This window comes from Drosophila persimilis, unplaced genomic scaffold (genome assembly GCF_003286085.1).
Source record: "Drosophila persimilis strain 14011-0111.01,24,50 unplaced genomic scaffold, DperRS2 tig00000002-arrow-pilon, whole genome shotgun sequence".
Classification (NCBI taxonomy): Eukaryota; Metazoa; Arthropoda; class Insecta; order Diptera; family Drosophilidae; genus Drosophila; species Drosophila persimilis.
Window position 1 is genome coordinate 1070255 of NW_020825289.1, and position 21883 is coordinate 1092137.

Here is a 21883-nt window from a genome sequence, read left to right on the forward strand (position 1 = left end):
TCCACACTGACCCCGACAAAATCGCAGCCGTAAAGGATCTGAGGCCCCCGACAAAATCGCAGCCGTAAAGGATTTGAGGCCGCCGACCAACCTGAAGGAGCTACGACCATGCGTAGGCATGGCCGGGTGGTACCGCAGATTTGAACCAAACTTTGCCACCGTAGTCCAACCCATGTCACTGCTGCTGAAGAAAGGGAAAGCATGGACATGGGGCCAAGAACAACAAGACGCCTTCGACGAGCTGAAAACACTGCTCACCACCGCACCAGTACTCGCCTGCCCAGACTTTAACGTCAAATTTTCCCTGCAGACGGACGCAAGCAACCTTGGAGTAGGCGCGGTCCTCACCCAAGAGATCGAAGGGAAAGAGCGGGTCATCGCATACGTCAGTCGATGCCTCAACAAGGCAGAAGAAAACTACTCGACCACCGACAAGGAATGCCTCGCCGTCATCTGGGCGATCCGAAAACTGCGATGCTATCTCGAAGGCTACCGATTCGATGTCATAACCGATCATCTCGCACTAAAGTGGCTAAATACCCTCGAGAGCCCTTACGGTAGACTAGCAAGATGGGCGCTCGAACTACAGCAATACCAATACGACGTGCACTATCGGGCCGGCAACCAGAATGTAGTCGCAGACGCACTATCAAGACAACCATTGGAGACCCTCTCCCGCATCGAGGAAGACGACACAGCATGCACCTGGCTGAAACAAAGGATCCAACAAGTCCAAGACGAACCCCAGAAGTACCCGGACTACACGCACGAAAATGGGCAGCTATACCGCTATCTAGGACACGGAGCCGACGACGACGACCACATACCGTGGAAACTATGCGTGCCTAAAAACGAACCAACAGCATGACACCTCGGCGTCCGGAAAACCATCCTGGGACATCGCAACGATATTACTGGCCAGGACTACACCGAGACGTACGACGGTACGTGCAGGGCTGCATAAGCTGCCAGAAGTTCAAGGCCACACAGCGCAAGGCCGTGGGCAGGATGCTCACGCGCAAAGCCGAAGAACCCTTCGCTACCCTGTGTGCCGATTTCGTCGGACCATTACCACGGTCCAAGCACGGGAACACCATCTTATTGGTCTTCTTCGACACTTTCTCCAAGTGGGTCGAACTGGTACCCCTCAAGAAAGCGACAACAGCGAACATCGAACGAGCCTTCAGAGAACGAATACTGAGCAGCTTCGGCGTGCCGAAACTATTCGTGTGCGACAACGGAACCCAGTTCACCAGCCGATCGTTTAAAACATTCAGGCGTAGAACTACAACACACAGCCCCGTATTGCCCCCAAGAAAACCCGACGGAGAGAGCCAATCGGACTGTGAAAACGATGATCGCACAGTTCGTCGACGACCACCAGAACACGTGGGACGAACTCCTACCCGAGATGACATTGGCGATCAACTCCAGCGTCTCCGAGACGACAGGATTCAGCCCCGCTTTCCTCCTGCAAGGGAGAGAACCCCGACTGCCCGGCACCCTTTACGACGAAGTCACGCCCGGGACAGGGAGTACACAAGAGACGGCCAGCAGCAAAGCGACAAGACTAAAAGAAGTATTCGCCATCGTCCGAAACAACATCCAGAGAGCCAGCCAAGAGCAAGGGAGACACTACAACCTCCGCCGGCGACTATGGCGCCCCGCCATCGGATCATTGGTACTACTACGCCAACACCACCTCTCAAACGCCGCCGAGGGCTTCGCGGCAAAGTTAGCTCCGAAGTTCGACGGCCCCTACCGAGTCAACAGTTTCCCATCGCCAAACATCGCCAAATTACAACATTGCGAAAGCCGGAAACAGAAGACCGCGAATATCAACGACTTGAGAGAGTACCACGACCACGAGCCCGACAAACTCACTGGCCTACACAGGAATGCTGACACCGCGGAAGAAACCCATGAGACAGCAACCCGACGCCCCGACCGCGGCACCGCAGAGTCGGCAGAACTCGGGGCACCTGGTCAAGAGAAACAACGTCAGCGAAACACCGACCGGCGGCGCCACGCCAACAACAACGCGAGCACAACAAACCCCTTGACAACGAAGTAAACAGACCCGCGAACGAGGCAGGGGACGAGATGATCGCAAGTCAGCGGCGACCCCAAAACACACCCCCGGTGCAACACGGAAGAGGGAAGAATAGTTTGCTCCGCAAGTACGGACCCTGCAGAACGGCTTAAATAGCCGCAACTCCGGCTCCCATCAATCAGTGCACTCTCACCAGAAGAAAGCGAAGCCATCCGAGCCAACAACCCACCGCCGCACGCCCCACGCACGGGTCTTCGTGACCCTCGTCGGGGAAGAAAGGGGAGGGTGTAACGAACCCAAAAGGGTTCGCTCCAACGCCTCCCCCAACACCCAATAAAAATCCGGCTACTAAATTACAACACCTCGCCCAAAGTGATTCACTACGCGACCACCCTCCACCCTCCACACATAGCCACCGATTGACTGGCGCCGTCTTCGTAACGCTGACCCAACACCAGGTCACGCTGACTTCCACCACTCCAGCCCAAGCAACCGGCCAAGCGCAGTCTTCCGGGTTCATCGGCTACAAAACGATGACACCGCGGAAGCCCACGACGAGCCCCCAACGGCAAACCCGCCAGCTCGCCAAAACCACGAAGAGGCAAAACTGGGTCAACCCGCGACCGCCAGAACAGCGAAGTCCCCCAACACGGAAGTGCACTTTCGAACCCGCTGACACAACGCCCATCGGCGTATAAATAGACGCCGACTGGAAACCAGAAGACAACTTACGCAGAGATCCGGCTCACAGTACGGACGCCGCCCTCGAGGTTCCAACACGTTTCTACAAATTTCTTATTGACATGTTGACTGGTGCTGGTTGCGTAGAGGAGCTAAAGACAATTAAGTCTGATGTGGCTCAGGTTCTTCAAACTGCTGGGTTTGAATTGACTAAATGGTTTTCGAACTCACCTGAGGTCACCGCATCCGAGAGCACAGTTAAACCGATAATGATCTCGGACTCAAAGTCAACTAAGGCGTTAGGAATATCGTGGCTGCCACACGAAAACGTCTTTATGCTCCAAATTGACACGTCAGTTATGGGTCTCCGAGCGACAAAACGGAACATATTATCGGTGACATCAAAGCTGTTGGCTTGTTAAGTCCTTTAGTAATTGAAGGAAAGATCCTACTGCAGGAGCTTTGGCTTAACAAGCTAGATTGGGATGAGTCAATTCCAATGAACTTGGAAACAGCATGGAACTTATTAAAAGATTCCTTGGGTCAGTTGGAGAAGATTACCATACCTCGATTTGTGATACATACTGATCCCATGTCGCCGGATAAAGTACATGCCTTTGCCGAAGCATCCATGAGAGCTTATGAAGCCTGCGTCTATATCCGTAGAAAGACTTCAGAAGGTTTCGAGGTCTCCTTGTTGACTGCAAAGTGGAAAGTAGCGCCGCTCAAGACGAAAACGCTCCCAAGGCTTGAGTTCTGTGCCGCTCACCTTCTTTCAGACCTTTGTCACCGAATCAAATCGCTACTCAAGGTTCCAGTTAAAAATAAAATATACTGGTCAGATTCAGAAGTTACTCTTCATTGGATCCGATCCCAACCTTCGTCGTTGTCAACATTCGTTGCGAACCGAGTAGCGGAGATTCAAGAGTGGTCAAGTGAAGCTACGTGGCGGCATGTGCCAACAAAACAGAACCCAGCAGACATAGTTTCGAGAGGTTGTGACGTAGAGGAAATCGTGCAGTCGATCTGGTTTGGTGGACCAGCGTTCCTAAAGTTTGAAGAGCTACAGATGGAAAGTCGGAAGAAATCGGTCGGACTGACCGTCGCGGCCAAGCCAAATTATTTAGTTGATTTAATCGAGGGATTGTCGTCACACCTCAAACTGCTAAGAGTGTTCGTTTTCGTGTTCCGCTTTATCCGAAAATGCAAAGACAAAAGTCTCATCTTTAGAAAAATTCGGTCATCCGTAGAATACGACGAGGCGTTTCTAAAAATAGTCGAAATAACACAGAAAAATGAGTCTCAAGAAGATATTGAAAGGATTCGTAAAGCCACCAAGTTAGGCCCCAGTCTTCAGCGTTTGAATCCCTTCATCCATGAAGAGGCTGGGACTTGGTGCTCTTTTTCGTTGTTGCGAGTTGGGGGGCAACTAGTTAACGCTCCTATGTCATATAATGCCAAGTTTCCCTTTTTATTGACAAAACGCTCGCAGTTTGTGCAGACATACGTTCGCTATCTGCAGCAAACGAATTTTCATGCCGGCCCATGAGCACTCGTGAGTATCCTTAGACAGCTTATTTGGATAGTGAACGCTCAGGCGGTCTGCAGGGCGACAGTTACGTCGTGTATTCGTTGCTTTAAATGCAAGCCTCTGCTCCAGACCCAAACGATGGGCAACTGACCCGCAGACCGGCTCCGTGCTTTCCGCCCATTTTCAGTATGTGGCGTTGATTTTTGTGGCCCAGTCTATACGACTCTGAAAATTCGTGGAAGGCCGCCTTATAAGTCCTACATAGCGTTATTTGTCTGTTTTGCGTCCAAGGCGGTTCATTTAGAAATTGTCTCCGATTTGACGACTAATTCCTTCTTGTTGGCATTCCAAAGGTTCGTCGGTCGTCGGGATGTTCACAACGCGTGAACTGCGACAACGCGACAAATTTCGTCGGAGCAAGTCGCCCCTTCAGCGAACTGCGGAGGCGGACGCAATACGCGAATTCGCGTCAAGAAGCGGGTGCGAGTTTGCCTTCATACCGCCTCTCGGCTGCTCGACCAAACTCCTACTATAGCGGAGTCGACAAAAAATCGCACCATTATTTTTTCGTCGTAAAATACATTTATTTGCAGCCACCCAAAGTTTTCGGTATTTCATATTTAGAAAAGCTATTCTAAAATTGCATCTATTATTGTTGCTTAACAAATTTCTTTGTTTTATACCCGATACTCAAAATGAGTATTGGGGTGTATTAGATTTGTGGTAAAAGTGGATGTGTGTAACGTCCAGAAGGAATCGTTTCCGACCACACAGAGTATATATATTCTTGATTAGCATCAATAGCCGAGTCGATTGAGCCATGTCTGTCTGTCCGGCCGTCCGTCTGACCGTCCCTATAAGCGCCTAGTGCTCAAAGACTAGAAGAGCTGGAGAAACGACATTTTATATCCGGACTTCTGTGATATGTAACTGTTGCAAGTATATTTCAAAACTTCGCCCCGCCCCACACAAAGGGCGAAAATCTGTTTCAAAGATACGAAAAAACAAAAAGCGCAGAATCGTAGAGGATGACTATATCTTCTAGAGTGCAAAACCAGTGAACCAGATCGTATAATTATTAAATCCAAAATACGCTTTGCCGTTTGCAAAATGTGAGTTCAAGGATCTCAGAGACTTCAAGAGCTAGAGCAACCAAATTTGGTATCCACACTCCTGTGATATCGAACCTTGACAAGTTTATTTCAAAATTTCCCCACACCCGCTTCCGCCGCCGCAAAGGACGACAATCTGTGACATCCCCAGATCTCAGAGACTATTATGGCTAGAGAAAAATAATTAGGTATTCACGCTCCTGTTAGATCTCCCTATATAACGTATATTTACAAATTTCGCCTCACCGCCTTCCGTCTCAACAAAAGACGAAACTCTGTGGCATCCACAATATTGCAGATTCGAGAAAACTAAAAACGCACGCTACAACGCCTCTCCCAACGTGCAATAATACTACAGAATTGTCCCTTACATTAACAAATTTGATTACTTATAACTAACATTCCATCGTGTTGTGAGATGGGTCTTGCATGGTTAAGATTTCAAATATCGTTAATTTGAGGATATTTAATATAAATGATTATTAAATCTGCATTTCGAATTATTTTAACCGTTGCAATATATAGTAAATCAGACAGTTCAACAGGCTTTTTTTAATGCCTATAAATGTCATCTATTTCATTTCAAATTGTTGTGTTGAAAATGTTTATTTTTGAAACGGTTATGGTATCTTTTCAATTGCAGAAGGTTATCTTAGGTTGAGGCGACTGCCGGGCTCGCTCGGAGCCCGTCACACTTAGGCCGGTTTCGGCCCGTTTTAATACCGATTATGATCTTCCTTTCCTGCGTTGTGAGACTTCCCGTCAGATGCTCTCACAAAGTTCGCGATCTTCCTGGGACATAGTTTGGACATCTCCGAAATGTCGTTTAGCAAGGCTGAGCACAAGTGTTATAGCCTTCTTCTGCTGAGAGCTAGGCTGCTCCTGTCAGGTGTTCTACTGTCTCTTCTTAGTCTCTACAGCTACGGCAAAAATCATTATGTGGGGCCTATTGGCCAGTGTCCCTTGAGGGAACGTATGACGCTGCACCTTTTACTGACTAGCTTGCAGAGCTCGGAGGTGCGTTTCTTGTCCATGATCGGCCATGATTTCCGAGTTATGCGACATCATGGCATTGCCACATATCGTCTGTTAGTCGCTTGTATTGATCTTTTATAATAAGCTTACAGGTGGCCATTGACATACAGATATCCTCCGTGTCTTGGAGAACGGGAATCGTAGTGCCATATCTGGCCAGCTCGTCCGCTATACAGTTGGCTTCGATGTCCCGGTGGCCCGGAACCCAAATCAGGCTAATAGCAAATTGCTGAGCCATCTCGTGGAGAGATTTTCAGCAGTCTGCCATGGTGGCCGAGCAGGAAATAGCAGTTAGCGATTTGATCACAGCTGTTGTTTAGCTTAGTGGCCGTAACGGCATCCGCTTGTAGGCAGCTTAGAGCCTCCCTGATTGCTATGACTTCCGCTTGAAAGTCGCTGCAGTGATCTGCGAGCCTGATGGAATGCCTTATGTTTAGCTGTTTAGAGTAGGTTGGTTGTAGGTGTTGAAGGGAGTATCTGAGCACTCTCCTGGAACTTGATAGTCCGTTTTTGCTGGGACAATGTTGTTGTAATTCAGTATGGATGAGTGACCTTTGTGCTTTGGTACCTGTTCGGGCCAGCCGATGAATAATAACCGTAACTTTAACATTATTATTGTATGAGCAGAGAGAGCCGCCTATGTTGTAAAGCGTTGACTTTCTGCAGAGCTGCTGCGCTCTCCCGCTAAAGGGGCTCTCTGCCGCCGCCACTTCGGCAATTACTTTGATCTGCTGCCGCCACTTCGGCAATCACTTTGATCTAACGCCGTCGTCTATAGTTTAGTTCTATGCTAACCCCTCTGCGCATTGGTTGCATATCGATCTCGCATAAATTTTATCTGGCAATAGCAAGTAATCGGCTTCCGCTAAGCCACCAAGATTAAATACGAACTATAAAGTTTAACCCAAAATCTCTTTTCATTTTTGAAACACATAGGTGCCAAAAAAGCTTGGCATCTCAAACATTGGTGACCCCGACGTGATATAAAACCATTTCTTAATCGCGTTCCGTTAAAACACTTATTAATTATACAATATTGTGTTGTTTAACTACCAACAAATACATTTGTGTGCACATTGAAAAACAGTTTAAAGTGCAAATTCAGTGAGAGTGCGGCTGGAATATTTATAGAGAAATTCCGGTACTTTAAGCGTCGAATCTCTCATTCTCTGCGCAGCTGCAGCCGCGGTTCTTGACTTTTCGTGTCTTGCATTCTCGCTCTCGCGTCTATACATCGTCGCTTAAGCGGTATTTCATTTTCCGTTGTTGTGTCGATTGCACAACGGTTAACATGGACAACGATCCGAATACAGGCGCGGGCGGAAATATTGTGGTGGCTGATTCCAGACTGAGTCTGTATAAGCGTAAAAGTCAGTCATTATATGATCGATTGCACAGGCTTGGCGAATGCTTCGCGGGGAATAAAATCGATAAGCTGACCGCCGCGGAAGCCGAGGTGCGCCTTGATATGTTGGCAGAAATTCGAGAGGAATTTAATAAGGCCCATAATGAATTGGAGGCTCTCGATCAAAACGAGATTGGGAGTGAGCTGCGCGAAATCTTCGATACTCTTTTCATATCGTTGAAAGCTGAGTTGCTGGCTGCTGTTGAAGTAAGCCAGTCACACGCCGCTGCCCGTTCTACGACTCTGCCAAGCCATTCCGGACATAGTACCATCATCATGGCTCACAAGCAGCGACTTCCTGAGCTGAAGGTGCCTAAGTTTTCTGGTGGATACGTCGAGTTCTCGGATTTTATGGCAATGTTCAAATCGGTGATTGAAGCGGATGCGGATCTCAGTGACATCGAGAAATTCCAGCACCTTCGCTCTTGCCTCGCTGATGCGGCTTTGGATTCGGTTCGATCGTTGGAGCTCTCCAGTGTCAATTATCGTGCGGCTCTGGATATACTTAATAAACGCTTTAATAACAAAAGACTTGTTTTCCAGGCACACATCAAGAAGATTTTTGGGCTAAAAAGGGTAGACTCGCCTTCTGCTAAAAGGCTTCGGGAGTTTTCGGATGCAGTCAATTTACACATGCGAGCGTTGCAGACATTGGGAACTGCTGAGGAGATTTCAGGATTCATGGTTATCAACATGCTGCTGCAGAAGTTGGATTCAAAGACGCAAACCAAATGGGAGGAGCACACATCGTCGGATGCCATACCTGCCGCAGAGGAATTCTTCGAATTCTTGCAGCAACTCTGCCAGAAAATGGAGCGATTGGAATATGCTACAGCGACACACGCTAGTAGCGATCAGGTGGGAAAAAACCATTCCTATACGCAGGTTAAGAAAACGTTTGTAGCTTCCAACTCTTCCGCCGACCCGTCTGTATGCGTCTTTTGCCACTCAGCGGGCCATGGAATATACTCATGCAAGATATTCGGAAATCTCTCACCGTTGCTGCGCCACAAAGAAGTGAAGACGCTTTCCCTATGCTTCAATTGCCTAAAACCGGGACACCGGACCCGCGCATGCAATAGTGGAAAATGTCGAGTATGCGGCGGTAGGCATCATAGTTTGTTGCACTTCGATAGTATACAGCCCACAACACAAGGCTGCCCAGGTATTACTCCTCCCAATCTGGCCGTTCAACCGGACACTCTTTCCGTTGCTCAAAATTCTGCTAGCAGCTCGTCACTACCTTCGTCTACCTCTCTTGCTGCCCAAGGTCTTCACTCTAATGTCGTGCTTCTGGCTACAGCCGTGGTTCTCGTAAAGAATCGGTCTGGCGTTTTAGTTCCTTGTCGTGCCATCTTAGATTCAGGATCGCAGCTGCATCTCGTCACATCCAGGTTCGCCCAGCAGCTTCAGCTTAGGAGAACTCAATCGTCTGCACTTGTGTCTGGGCTGGGCGATACCAGCGTTTCTACTGAGGGATCCACCATAAGCATTTGTATGCATTCTCGCACCTCTGCTTACACAACTACGCTTACTGCTCTCATCGCCCCCACGATTACCGATTCTCAACCAAGTATAGCAGTAAATGTATCCGATTGGCGTATTCCATCTAACATTCAGCTCGCTGATCCTGCATTTTTCAATCCTCAACGGGCAAATCAAACTCACCGATGGACTGCCTCTTCTGCAGAAGACCCGGCTTGGGTGGATCGTATCTGGCGGTGGACAGAAGGTACCAAGCTCGGCGCTTTTGGCCACGCACAATTGTCCAGATTTGATAGCTGAGATGGAAGCAAGGTTGGATAGAACTCTTCGTATATTTTGGGAAGTCGAGAATTGTGTGGAGGCTGGGTTGAATACCAAAGAAGAAGACGATTGTGAAGCACATTTCGTAAGCCACCTTTCACGGTTGCCATCCGGGGAGTATGCAGTTCGTCTGCCACTAAATAACAATACTGATCGTTTAGGAGAATCTTATGCTCAGGCTCAGACGGTTCATCAGTCTGGAGCGAAATCTGGAGCGTAATCCTACACTCAAGGAGCGGTATTCCGCCTTTATGAGGGAGTACATTGATTTGCATCATATGCACCAAGTCAACCCTGATTCCCGTAGCCTCTGCAAATATTTCTTGCATCATCACTGTGTCCTAAAGGAGGACAGTACGACGACAAAACTCCGTGTCGTTTTCGATGGATCCGCAGCTACATCAACTGGATATTCTCTAAATGATGTGATGATGGCAGGCCCTGTTATTCAGCCTGCATTGTTTAACATATTGATTCGCTTTCGAACATATCCAGTCGCTCTCACTGGGGACATTTGTAAAATGTACCGCTGCGTACGAGTGTCTCCACCCGACAATTTGTATCAGTGCATCCTATGGTGAGATTCCATCGAGTCCGAGGTTAAGTCTACACATTAGACACCGTCACATACGGGACGAGGGCTGCATAATTTTTAGTGGTCAGCGCAATGCACCAGCTGGCCATCGACGAGGGTGAGTCCTACCCTTATTTCGGGCGGTAATTCGGTCGCACAGGTCATGGACAAGATGCACCAAACATCAGCTTTACTGTCCCGTGGAAATTTAAGACTTAAGAAATGGTGCTCCAGTCACCAGGAAGTACTTGAGGGAACCCCTGAAGATGACATAGAGAAGTTCCTAAAGTTTAATGATAGAAGCGACATAGCCAAAACTCTCGGCCTAGCGTGGGACCCTGCTTCGGATCAGCTGCTTTTTGCCTTGTCCGCACTGGACACAAACTCAAAGCCCTCAAAGCGGTCGGTTTTATCTACGATTGCGCGGCTCTACGACCCTCTTGGATTGATAAATCCAAAATCTTCCTTCAGCAGCTTTGGAGAGAAAATTTGGATTGGGATGAAAGCCTACCCTCAGCGTTGCATTCAACTTGGATGGACTTGAGAAATAGTTTGGCAAGCATTTCTCGGATCTCATTTCCTCGCTTGGTTCTTCGTTCTAGTGTGGCTACAGAAGTTCACGGATTCTGTGATGCCAGCTTAGAAGCATATGGCGCTTGCGTGTATGTCGTGTCCAGGGATGCCCAGTCTTCGAGCCACGTTTTGTGCTCGACTATATCGATTCCTAAGCTGGAATTAAGTGGAGCCCATTTGCTTGCGAAAATCATGCAGAATGTAAAGGACATGGAAATCTTTACAGGTCGGTTCTATTGCTGGTCGGATTCGTCAACAGCATTATCTTGGATTAGGGACGAGCCAGCTAAATTTCAAGTTTTCGTGGCAAATCGAGTGGCATCAATTCAGGAGTTGACGGCAGCCATGGAATGGCGCTATATTCCCACATCTTTAAATCCTACTGATATTCTCTCGAAAGGCTCGCTTCCCAACCATCTTATCCAGTCAGAGCTATGGTTCCACGGCCCATCCTTTTTGCTAGGCTCCAAGGATAAGTGGCCTGTATTTCCATCTAACAACATAGCAACTTTGGAGCTTCGCAAGAGAGGATTGCTAATCACGTCTCCACATGCCGATCTCACGTCCGAATGCAAATTTGCGAATTCATTCTTTTGCATGCAGCGCACATTCGCCTACATGCATAAATTTATACATCGTCTTAGGCATCCAGGACTCACCGTTTCTGATATTCAGCAAGGAACGCATCTTCTAATTCGACACATTCAGCTGGCAAATTTGTGGATGGACATAAAGGAGATTCGGCGCAATGGTCAAGTCATGAAATCCAGTTCTATTAGTTCGCTCAACCCGTTCATCGATCATTCTGGACTACTTAGAGTTGGAGGTCGTCTTGGCAACTCATCGCTAGGATTTGACGCTCAGCACCCGCTCATTCTGCCAAAGGGACATTCCATTACCTTTGCGCTGATAAGATATTATTAAGAAAGAAACCTCCATGCCGGACCTCGCGCCTTGCTACCCAAAATTCGGCTGGAATATTGGCCCATTGGAGGTGTTAAGGCAGTGTCAAGGGTCGTCAGCAGATGTGTGAGATGCTTCAGGACTAGGCCGCGCATGGTCGAACACATCATGGGAGACCTACCTAAGGAACGTTTGGAAGGATCTCGAGCTTTTGAAGTCACTGGAGTAGATTACTGTGGACCTTTTTTCTACCGATCAGAAATCCGCACAAGGCCTCCGATCAAGTGCTACATATGCGACAAACTTCGTTGGGGCCAAGAACGAGCTTCTGGAGCTAAAGAAGCTTTGTCTGAGCGAACCGCATATGAAGGAGGTCCACGAATCCTGCTTGGCTGACTCGATCGACTGGCGTTTCATCCCACCTCGCTCTCCGCATTTTGGCGGGTTGTGGGAAGCGGCCGTGAAGACCGCAAAATATCACCTGTACCGCTCAGTTGGACCATCTGTGCTTAGCTTCGATGAGCTGCGCACTCTGATCTGTCAGATCACTGCAATTGTTAACTCTCGCTTTCAGAAAATCCTGATGATTTAGACGTTTTGACTCCTGCTCATCTGCTTTTAGGCGGCCCCCATGAGCAAATCCTCGAGCCTGACCTAACGAAGCTGAACTACAATCGTCTGGATGGCTGGCAGCGGGTCACCCAACTACAACAAATATTTTGGAGCCGTTGGCGCGAAGAGTATCTCACTCTTTTGCAAGAGCGCGCGAAGTGGCGTACCCCCGCGCAAAGCATCTGCAAGAACGACCTCGTTCTGGTGAAGGACGAAAATCTTCCTCCAATGCGTTGGCCACTGGCTAGAGTGGTCGATGTCGTTTTGGGCAAGGACGGAGTGTGTCGCGTCGCTGACCTGAAGACATCCTCAGGAAACATCAGGAGGGCTGTCACTCGGCTATGTTTGCTGCCCCTTAAGGAATCTGTTGAGATACTAGCTCCCAAGGGGGGGAGTATGTTCGGGCCAGCCGCTGAATAATAACCGTAACTTTAACATTATTATTGTATGAGCAGAGAGAGCCGCCTATGTTGTAAAGCGTTGACTTTCTGCAGAGCTGCTGCGCTCTCCCGCTAAAGGGGCTCTCTGCCGCCGCCACTTCGGCAATTACTTTGATCTGCTGCCGCCACTTCGGCAATCACTTTGATCTAACGCCGTCGTCTATAGTTTAGTTCTATGCTAACCCCTCTGCGCATTGGTTGCATATCGATCTCGCATAAATTTTATCTGGCAATAGCAAGTAATCGGCTTCCGCCGATTCATTTTCATTTTTGAAACACATAGGTGCCAAAAAAGCTTGGCATCTCAAACAGTACCCTTTGGTCAGAGTCTCTAAGACGTATTGCTGAAATTTCTGTCCGCGCTTTATCTGCAAGGTCAGGGCTCTGGAGACATAACATGGCGTTTAGCGCATCATTTGGGGTGGTGCGAAGAGCTCCACCGATGCAAAGGAGGGCAGTCCGGTGAACTTTGCCCAGCTGTTTGGTGATTATCCTTTTTGATAAAGCATTCAGCCACACTGTAACTTCGTAGAGTAGTGTTCAGTCACAAAATTATACCTAATTAATATGCTGGGTTGTATACGGTACAGAAACTGTCTACAGTTCGGTCGTCGCAAATAGAACTTGAACCAGTTGGACTGCGGAGTGGGTATCCTACGGTGAGCAAATGAGGATCTGAAGACACGGCGATAGAAATGAGTGACAGGCAGTTGTGGTACTGTTTCTGATACTGAATTTGATTGAACAAATGCATCCCTTTATATAGCTAGCAGTGGTAATCTTATTGTATGGGAGGGAACGCACAGGCTCCATATGAGTGTGTATATTCCAGTGCATTTACTTGAGTACTTGGCAGCAATAAAGTAAATAGTTTATTGCTGAATCCCTTTTGGTGGGTTCGAGTTTAGAAGTGCTATTGTTTATTCTTAGTTACTATAGGCGGAAAAATATAAGTTTAAAGTTAGCTTGACATGGTTATGAGTATTTGTGTATGAGAGTGCACTGCATATTCTGTAGTGTTGTGTTTCTCACGAGTGAGTGAACAAAAGAAGAGTTGTTCACTTAAGTGAGCAACTGAGCAATCTAAGCGAGCAAGTGAGAAATCTAAGTGAAAATATGAACATGTTCATCAAAATGAGCAATTTTTACCCAACACTAATATTCTGTAATACTAATTAGGTATAATTTTGTGACTGAACAGTTTATAAATGAAATATTGATTAATTTTAATACAATTTTCGCCTCCAAATTTTTGCGATAGGCAAACCCGACCATGAAACGTGAGTGTTATTTATTTATTTATTAAATTAAAAAATTATCTGTTAATAATAGTACTTAATTACTAAAGGCGGAAAAAGAGAAGTTAAAAGTTAGCTAAATTTAAGTGATTATAAATATTGCATTCAATTAGTTTAAGAGACAGTTCAGGGGATAGGGTATGGCAGAGGGAGTTATAATTATGGCATAAAACCCTAAAAGGTTCATGATCGGCATAATTAGACCTACATATGGGTAAACGGATAGGCCTAAAATTACGGGTAGGTCTAGATGGAACGGACAAGTCAATCTGACCCAAGAGAGTTTGGGAGTCAACAGTCCCGAGAAGGAGCTTGTGCACGAACATAACGCCATTGCATATTTTGCGATGGTGCAACGACGGCAGGTTAATAAGATTTAGCCTAGACCGGTAGGGTGGCAAGATTCTACCCGAGTCCTAGTTAAAGTTACGAAGGGCAAAAATTAAGGGGCTAACCAACGCTTGATAAACAACCTTAGCTTTATTTACTGTTGCAGCTATGTGGCTGTTAAAACACATCTTATGATCAAAAAGGTCGCCGAGGTCATTTGAACTCGAAATTCGCTCGAGAACATGATTTCCTAGAACATATGGGACAAAATGAGGAGCGCGACGGTAAAATGTCATAAGTTTGCATTTGGAAAGGTTCAGAAAAAGAAGATTAGTTGAACACCACAATAGTAGTTCACTTAGATCAAGTTGAAGGCGTGTGTGCAAATACCAATCAGAGTAAGAAAGACAGATTTTGACATCATCAGCATACATTAGTGTAGTAGAGTATGTTATAACTTGAGGAAGGTCATTCACAAATAAAATAAACAGAAGCGGGCCCAGATGACTTCCCTGTGGCACACCTGAAGTAACATTAACAGTATTTGACAACACGTTAGAAAACAAAACACGTTGAGTACGGTTAGAGAGATAGGACAAAATCCAATCTAGAAGATTCGTTGGGAACCCTAATAAAGAGAGCTTGTGAATAAGCAGAGCATGGTTCACAGAATCGAATGCCTTGCTGAAGTCAGTAAAAACTACATCTGTCTGCAAACCAAATTGAAAACCACGGTGGATTAGGTTAGAAAACTCAAGAAGGTTAGTCGATGTTGAACGATGTCTGAAAAAGCCGTGTTGCGACGGAGATATCAAGCTGCAACAAAGATGTTGCAATTGCCGGGTGACCAGGAACTCAAGAAGCTTCGGGATGGCTTTGCGATACCACGATAGTTTTCAATGTTTGATCTTATATAGGACTCATTCCAAATTACTGGGAGACAAGACTGTTCCAAGGAGAGGTTGAAGAGAAAGGTCAAGGGTTTGCAAAGGGACTGGGCACAGTGTTTTAAAATGCAACTTGGTACCTTATCTGGACCCGCAGAAAACGATATATCCATAGATGACAAACCTTTCAGAACAACGCTTTCCTCGAAAAGGGCAGGAAAATGCTGCTAGCTTGAGGTAGCTGCAATACCAACAGCAGAATCTTCTGTTTTGTTCTGGTAATGACGGGACGGACGAAAAGCGTTTGACTTACGCTTAGAGTTAACGAACGAATAACATTTTTTATGATCACTACGAAAGTTTCTACTACATTGTGAAAGGTAATGATTATAACACTGACTAATAACGGCAAGGAACAGAGAGCGAGCGGAGGAGTATAGAGCTAAGGTCGACGTAGCGCCCGACTTCTGGTACTTTTTATAGAGCCTGGATTTATTATTTTTTAAGTATGACAAATACTTGGAGAACCAGGGAGGCTTGGACGATACGGGTACAGTGATATCTGCGAAAACACTTTATGTGGCAAGGAGCCATGGAACTGTCAGCACAACCAGATCGGGTACGCTCAAGGGATATCGACAAAGTTGGATGGTATGGATCTTCAGGGAATGGTATTGGGCTTGCTCTGGATACCGTATCAAGAGAAGCATCGTTAACAAACATTCGGTCAAGAAGTCTGTCCCTAATGTTTTTAACGGCATTAATTTTGACAATGGAAATATCCGTTAGCCCATTGATAAAGTCATTGTGGCAATTGGGAAAGAACAGGTTAGCGTCATCGAAAGGCAGCCAAGAAACAAATGGGTGGTTAAAGTCCCCCATTACAATTCGATCATTGCACCGTAATGCAGATACGACTGTATTAATTGCTGAGTGGTGGTGTAGGTAAAGCTCATCATCAGACCTGGGAGGAATGTAAGAGCAGGTTAAATAGAAAAATGCCGAGCCAACACGAACTTTGACTGCAACAAATTCAATTCCATGGATGTTAATGAGTGGGAATAACTCATATAAGAAAACAGATTTGACTGCAATTAGAACCCCAACTGCAAAATAAATAGTGTAACTATAATTTGCCCGACAAATTGCGAACGTTCTGATAGTGCAAAGAAAAATGGTACATCAGTTTCTTGGAGCAGCAGGTTCGTTAATTCTGGGATTCGAGTTCGAGTCTTTGAGAAGGAACTCCTGCGTAATTTTATGCTCAGGCCATATTGACGGTTCTAGAGAATTGGATAGTAAAGAATCAGGGAGAAGAATTTGAAAGGATGATATGTTGCACTTATGTTTAAATGTAAATTTAGTCACAACTATATCAACAGGCGAAGTGTTAAGTTTGGAGGAAAGATGTTGTTCAACATCCTCTGTTGTAGCCTCAGGAATAAGACGAGAAACAAATATTACTTTCCTCAGGACCACTGCTCTAAGTTGAAGTGCCGAGCGAGATCGAGATGGTGGAGCCACTCCTAAGAAGAATTGGCAGCAACTGCAGGGATGGGATTGATGCTGTTGGCAACTTGAATGCTCGAAGGAAGCACATTGCTCGGTGTAAAGAACACCGCCGTTGGCGGATTTACAGATAACGGCGAGGCATGACTATACGGAGTAACAAATGCTTCCGATTGGTATTGGTAGAAGAGATTGGTATCATTATGCGGAGTTTTCCGTCTAGGCGATTCGCTCAAGAGTTTGAGCCCTAGAAACTGTGATTTAAAGGCAAGAAATTTGTCGTTGAGAGCTACTTTCCCCATAAATCTAATATACCCCTTTACTCTTTGGTTGTGCAAATCGAGCTTCCAAGCACTGATAACTGCAGCACAGTGGGATATTCCGCCGTTAAAGCTCGCTAAATTAATAACTTCCGAACAATTAAACATATCTTCATGAAACAAACTGCATTTGAAAGAAATATCTTTCACAATTTAAGTTAAGCAAATTATACTACAATGTCTAAAAGCTTCTATAAAATATTATTTTTTATCTAACTTTAAACTTAATATACTTTACAAAAATTGAAATTGAAAAAAATATTTTTATAAGTTGTGAAGTAGGTTGAATATTTTAGTTTCTGTAAAAAAATCCTACACTTCCTGTTTTGAGAGAGGAATATCTATTAAACTTATAATTTCTGAAGAATAACTGCTTGACGATTTACTTTGTGATCTCACATATCTAATGGATGTTGAAAAGGTCTTGGTTTTGCTTAATTCGTGATGTCTTGCAAGTATTCATATTCCTATATTTTTTGTAATCTTTTTTTCTCGTTTCCTGGGCTTCCTCAAATTGGTAGGCTCTGATGTTCATTTAAAATTTGACCATGTGCCAGAATTTTTTGAAGCGTGGGAGTTAGCTTCTTCTCAGGATATTTTTTCAGTAACAACTCTTATGTCTTCGAGGCATATTCAAACTTGCGGGTATTTATTTTTTCTTTACAGTTTTAAATATTCAAAGTGACACCCAATCATTTGATAATGTCAATATCCACTCTGGTTATTTCTGCAGTAATTTCGATCATGTCGATTGAATAATTATAATTTTAATAATAATTATTACATTGAATTATTTTAGCATTATATGTTATCTTTTGGTTATGCTTTTTATATGCTTTATGCAACGTAAGTTTGAATTTAAATTGAATGTATTGAATAAATGGAATGAGTTTACAAATTATAATGCCATTTGTTGGAAACGACAAACTAATGTATAGAAACACCAAAACTTCCAGGACTGACTATCAAGTACAAAAACGGCCAATAATATATTTTAAAACTAATCAATTTCTAAAACTAGTTGGCGACTGGATACTATCAAATATCTAAAGATTTTGATAATCAAAATATTTACTACATTTGTCCTTAAACATAACCTCATACCACCACACATTGTATTCAACCATATCATTTGTATGTACATACATATATAATACAAAAGCATATTTTAAATACATACATATGTAAGTATCTACATATGTTTCTTATATTAAACTGTGAAGCAACTCTCACTTTCGGATAGAGTAAACGAGTTCCACAATAGCTATCTTAGTGGTGAGTTTCTTGGCATGTTGTAAAGCTGTGCTTTGTGTGTGCTTAGGCAGCTGTATAGCTACTGAGATCTATAACAGAAACAGAAAAGTTTCACCCAATGCTCTAATCGGTTGTGAATTGTTGAATGCCGAAAATATAAGATTTTCTTTTAATGTACATTTACGTTTTTCTTAAAGTAAATAAAATGGATGTATGACTTAATAGTGGTTGTGTATGTCTATTTAATTTCGAAAAGATTTTAAATCACCGGATAACTGTTAAAGAGTTGAATATTGAAATTCATTATTAATGCAAAAGTGGTCATAAAACAAACAAAAAAACGCAAACGTTTGATTTAAAGAATGGGAGACTGCGAACACTTAGAATCCATATATAAACTGCATATATACATATACTACAAATATTAAAGCAAGAAATATTTTTAATATTTTAAGATTTTTTAAATATTTTACTTGGGTAAATTAGTATTTTTTGTAATCCAAGCCAGTCTGAAAATTTGCTGTTGGTCGTTATACAATGCAAAAATTCCATTTACAAAGCTATGAATTATTACAGGTAATAACGGCTCTTTCCTGTGCAAAATATATGAATGTGTAGAGATGATACGGTTCGCAGTCATGGTAGCCTTTCTGGTTTATACAAGACGGTATAAATTCATTAGCCGGGCGGCGCTTCCAGTAACGATACTGTGCATTGGAATCATCATGCACCTTGATATGTTACCGGGAGCACTTGCCGTTAGCAATAGTGCTAGTGGTGCGGCGCGCCCGCTTACAGGAAATGGGAATGCAAATCCGCGATTACCTCGTACAAGTGCCAGTCAACTTAATAGTGGCAACGGAGCCACCACAAGTTTCAAGCTTGCCACAAAATCATTAAATACAACTCGAAATGGAAACCTGCGAACAAGGTAAGGGTCTGTGATTTTGCTTTTTAAATACGTTTGTTGTTGGTATGAACACAGATAAACCTAAAATACAAGGTACATATATATCTGTGGTCAAAACAAAAGATTGCGCCAACAAACCGGTTTTTTGCATAGTGGTTAACTGTAAACCTCTCATGCACACACACCTAGACATACTGCATATATGTGTACATATGTACGTATTGTACGTAAGTATTCAAACATGTGTTCATGTACATAAATGCATACTCGCCCATGACGTTCATATATACATACATATACATACATATGCATATGCATTTTAATGTAGCCTATAAACGCATACAATAATATGTGTAACAAAAAAGTAATAGGCAATACGTTCGACATAAATAATTGAAAAATCTTTACAGTTTTTTATACTCTTTAAGTCACACAAATCTTTTATTTGCAAATAAAATGTAAAACATTATATTTTAAAGAAGAATAATCCGAGTTTAAACCAAAGTTAAGAGTAGGGAGATGGCAGAGCTGTTGGTTTAATTTCACGCTGCTTGGTAAAAAAACCGGTCTGTTGAATGGTGTGGGAATTGGTCAACCGAACTTAGCTACCTATGTGCACTTTGTTGAAAGTGAATGTAATGCAAATAACAAATTTAATTGATTTACTATAGGTAGTCTGGAAAAAGCTTAAAAAGAGCACATATAATAATGGTAATATAATGGTGAATTACCAAGAATTACACAGGCCGAACAAATCGAACTTTCTTTTGCTGCGGGCCCATACCATTTTTTTACGTTAATATATCTAGGCTTTCCTGCTTAATTCCATTGATTTCAAAAATCTATAATACTATATAGAGCTTTATTTATATTTTATATCAATCATTTTCTATTTCTATTAACAGATTTTCTTTAGCCAAATTTTGCATAGTTTTAAAGTTTAAACGAAATATGTGTTCTAAACCATTGTCAAGATTTTTGTATGGCTTTTGTTTGGCTTTTTATGGCTTTTACCCAAAAAGTTAAAGGCTATATTAAATTTGTTTAAATGTACATATATATGTATGTATGTGCGTAAGGCAAGAAGAATATAAGGAAGATGTTCCGTCCCCAAACAGTATTTACATACAGACATGGCTCAATCGACTCGGCTATTGATACTGATCAAGAATATATATACTTTATTAAACGATTCCTTCTGGACGTTACACACATCCATTTTCACCACAAATCTAATATACCCCAATACTCATTTTGAGTATCGGGTATAAAAAAAGCAATCTGATCAGAGCGATATTTAGAGACGGAAGATGCCAGAGCCTTTTACAATAGTTTTAAAGAGTGATACACTTGGATGACGCAAGCGAGCCGATATCGAGCCAAAGTATTAGATTGGGGACAAAAAAAGGTATGTTCTCCAACTATATCAAGCAGTAGAATGCTGCTGACTGCTTAGCGACGGCATAGGAAATAAAAGATAACTAGAGCTACGCTTACGTTACGTTAGCTTAGTGTACTGACCAAAATGGTACAGAAAGTGAATTGATAGGCTATAGAAAATTGGTACAAAATTTACAATCGGGCTTCGCCCGAACATACTCCCCCCGTGGAAGGATCCATGCCTTTCCCCTTATCTCATAGAGGCAATAGACATCATTTTGATAGTGCATTTTGATGAACAAAGTCAAGCTCCAAGAAAGTTGTGAGGCCAATGGCCTTGAGTTAATGATTGCACAGAGGATCCAAGGGCACGTCGAAGATGACGTTTAGTAAGCTTGACTGACGCATCCCATAATCCTCCCATACATCTAGGAGGAATGAATCCATGCAATCGTTGAGACAAGCTTGATGCTTGATCCCAGCCAAAACGACTGTGGTGTCACACCAGCAATAATAAGAGCAATTACAGTTCATTGCACTTCATGCATAAGCTGAGCGAGTAGCGCTGCACCACATAATTCCAACTTGAGTATTGTAATTGTCTTCAGTGGCGCTACACGAGATCTGGAAAATAGAAGATTTGCCTTGACTCCATTGTCGCCTTGCGAAACAGCGTAGATGCAAGCTCCATAAGCACTCATGCTGGCATCACAAAATCCATGCATTTCAATATTTGTTCCATAGAGTCAAACTGCTGAATAAAGTCGATCCAAGTTGTGCGTAAGGAGACTAGAAAACTTTCATCCCAATGTAGCTTTTCTTTCCACAGCTGCTTTAGAAATATTTTTGCTTTGGCAATTACTGGCCCTATAAGTCCGGGGGGATCATAAAATCGTAAAATAGTTGACAATACAACTCGCTTAGTTGGTTTCGAAGGGACTTGATTGGGACAGAATGAAAACAATAGCTCATCCGAAGTGGGATTCCATGCTAAACCTAGCGTCTTGATTACATCGCTGCCATCAGTGAATTTAACAAATGTTTCCCTATCTTCAATGGGTGTTTGATCGAGAACAGATATATCATTGGAGCACCATTTCCTGATCTTGAAATTTCCTTTGGCTAAGGGTCCTGACAAGAGTACAAGAGATCTACTTAAAAGTAGAACCTTCCAGTTCACATAGAATCTGGTTGACTGCTATGTTCCACAGAAGATGAGACATACCTTAACTGGGCGGACGATCTCATCGATGATGTCACCATCCTGCAT

The 21883-nt window shown here is 43.9% G+C and overlaps 1 protein-coding gene across 1 annotated transcript in view; it reads left to right on the forward strand.

The window, feature by feature from the left end:
• The first annotated feature begins 18899 nt into the window (after nt 1-18899).
• The window catches only part of LOC6603316 (techylectin-5B), a 126062-nt gene continuing 123078 nt past the window's right edge, over nt 18900-21883 (forward strand). Inside the window, exon 1 of the mRNA XM_026985625.1 lies at nt 18900-19254. Within this exon, the coding sequence (XP_026841426.1) occupies nt 18944-19254 (311 nt within the window). The 5' untranslated portion in view covers nt 18900-18943. The remainder of the gene's footprint in view (nt 19255-21883) is intronic.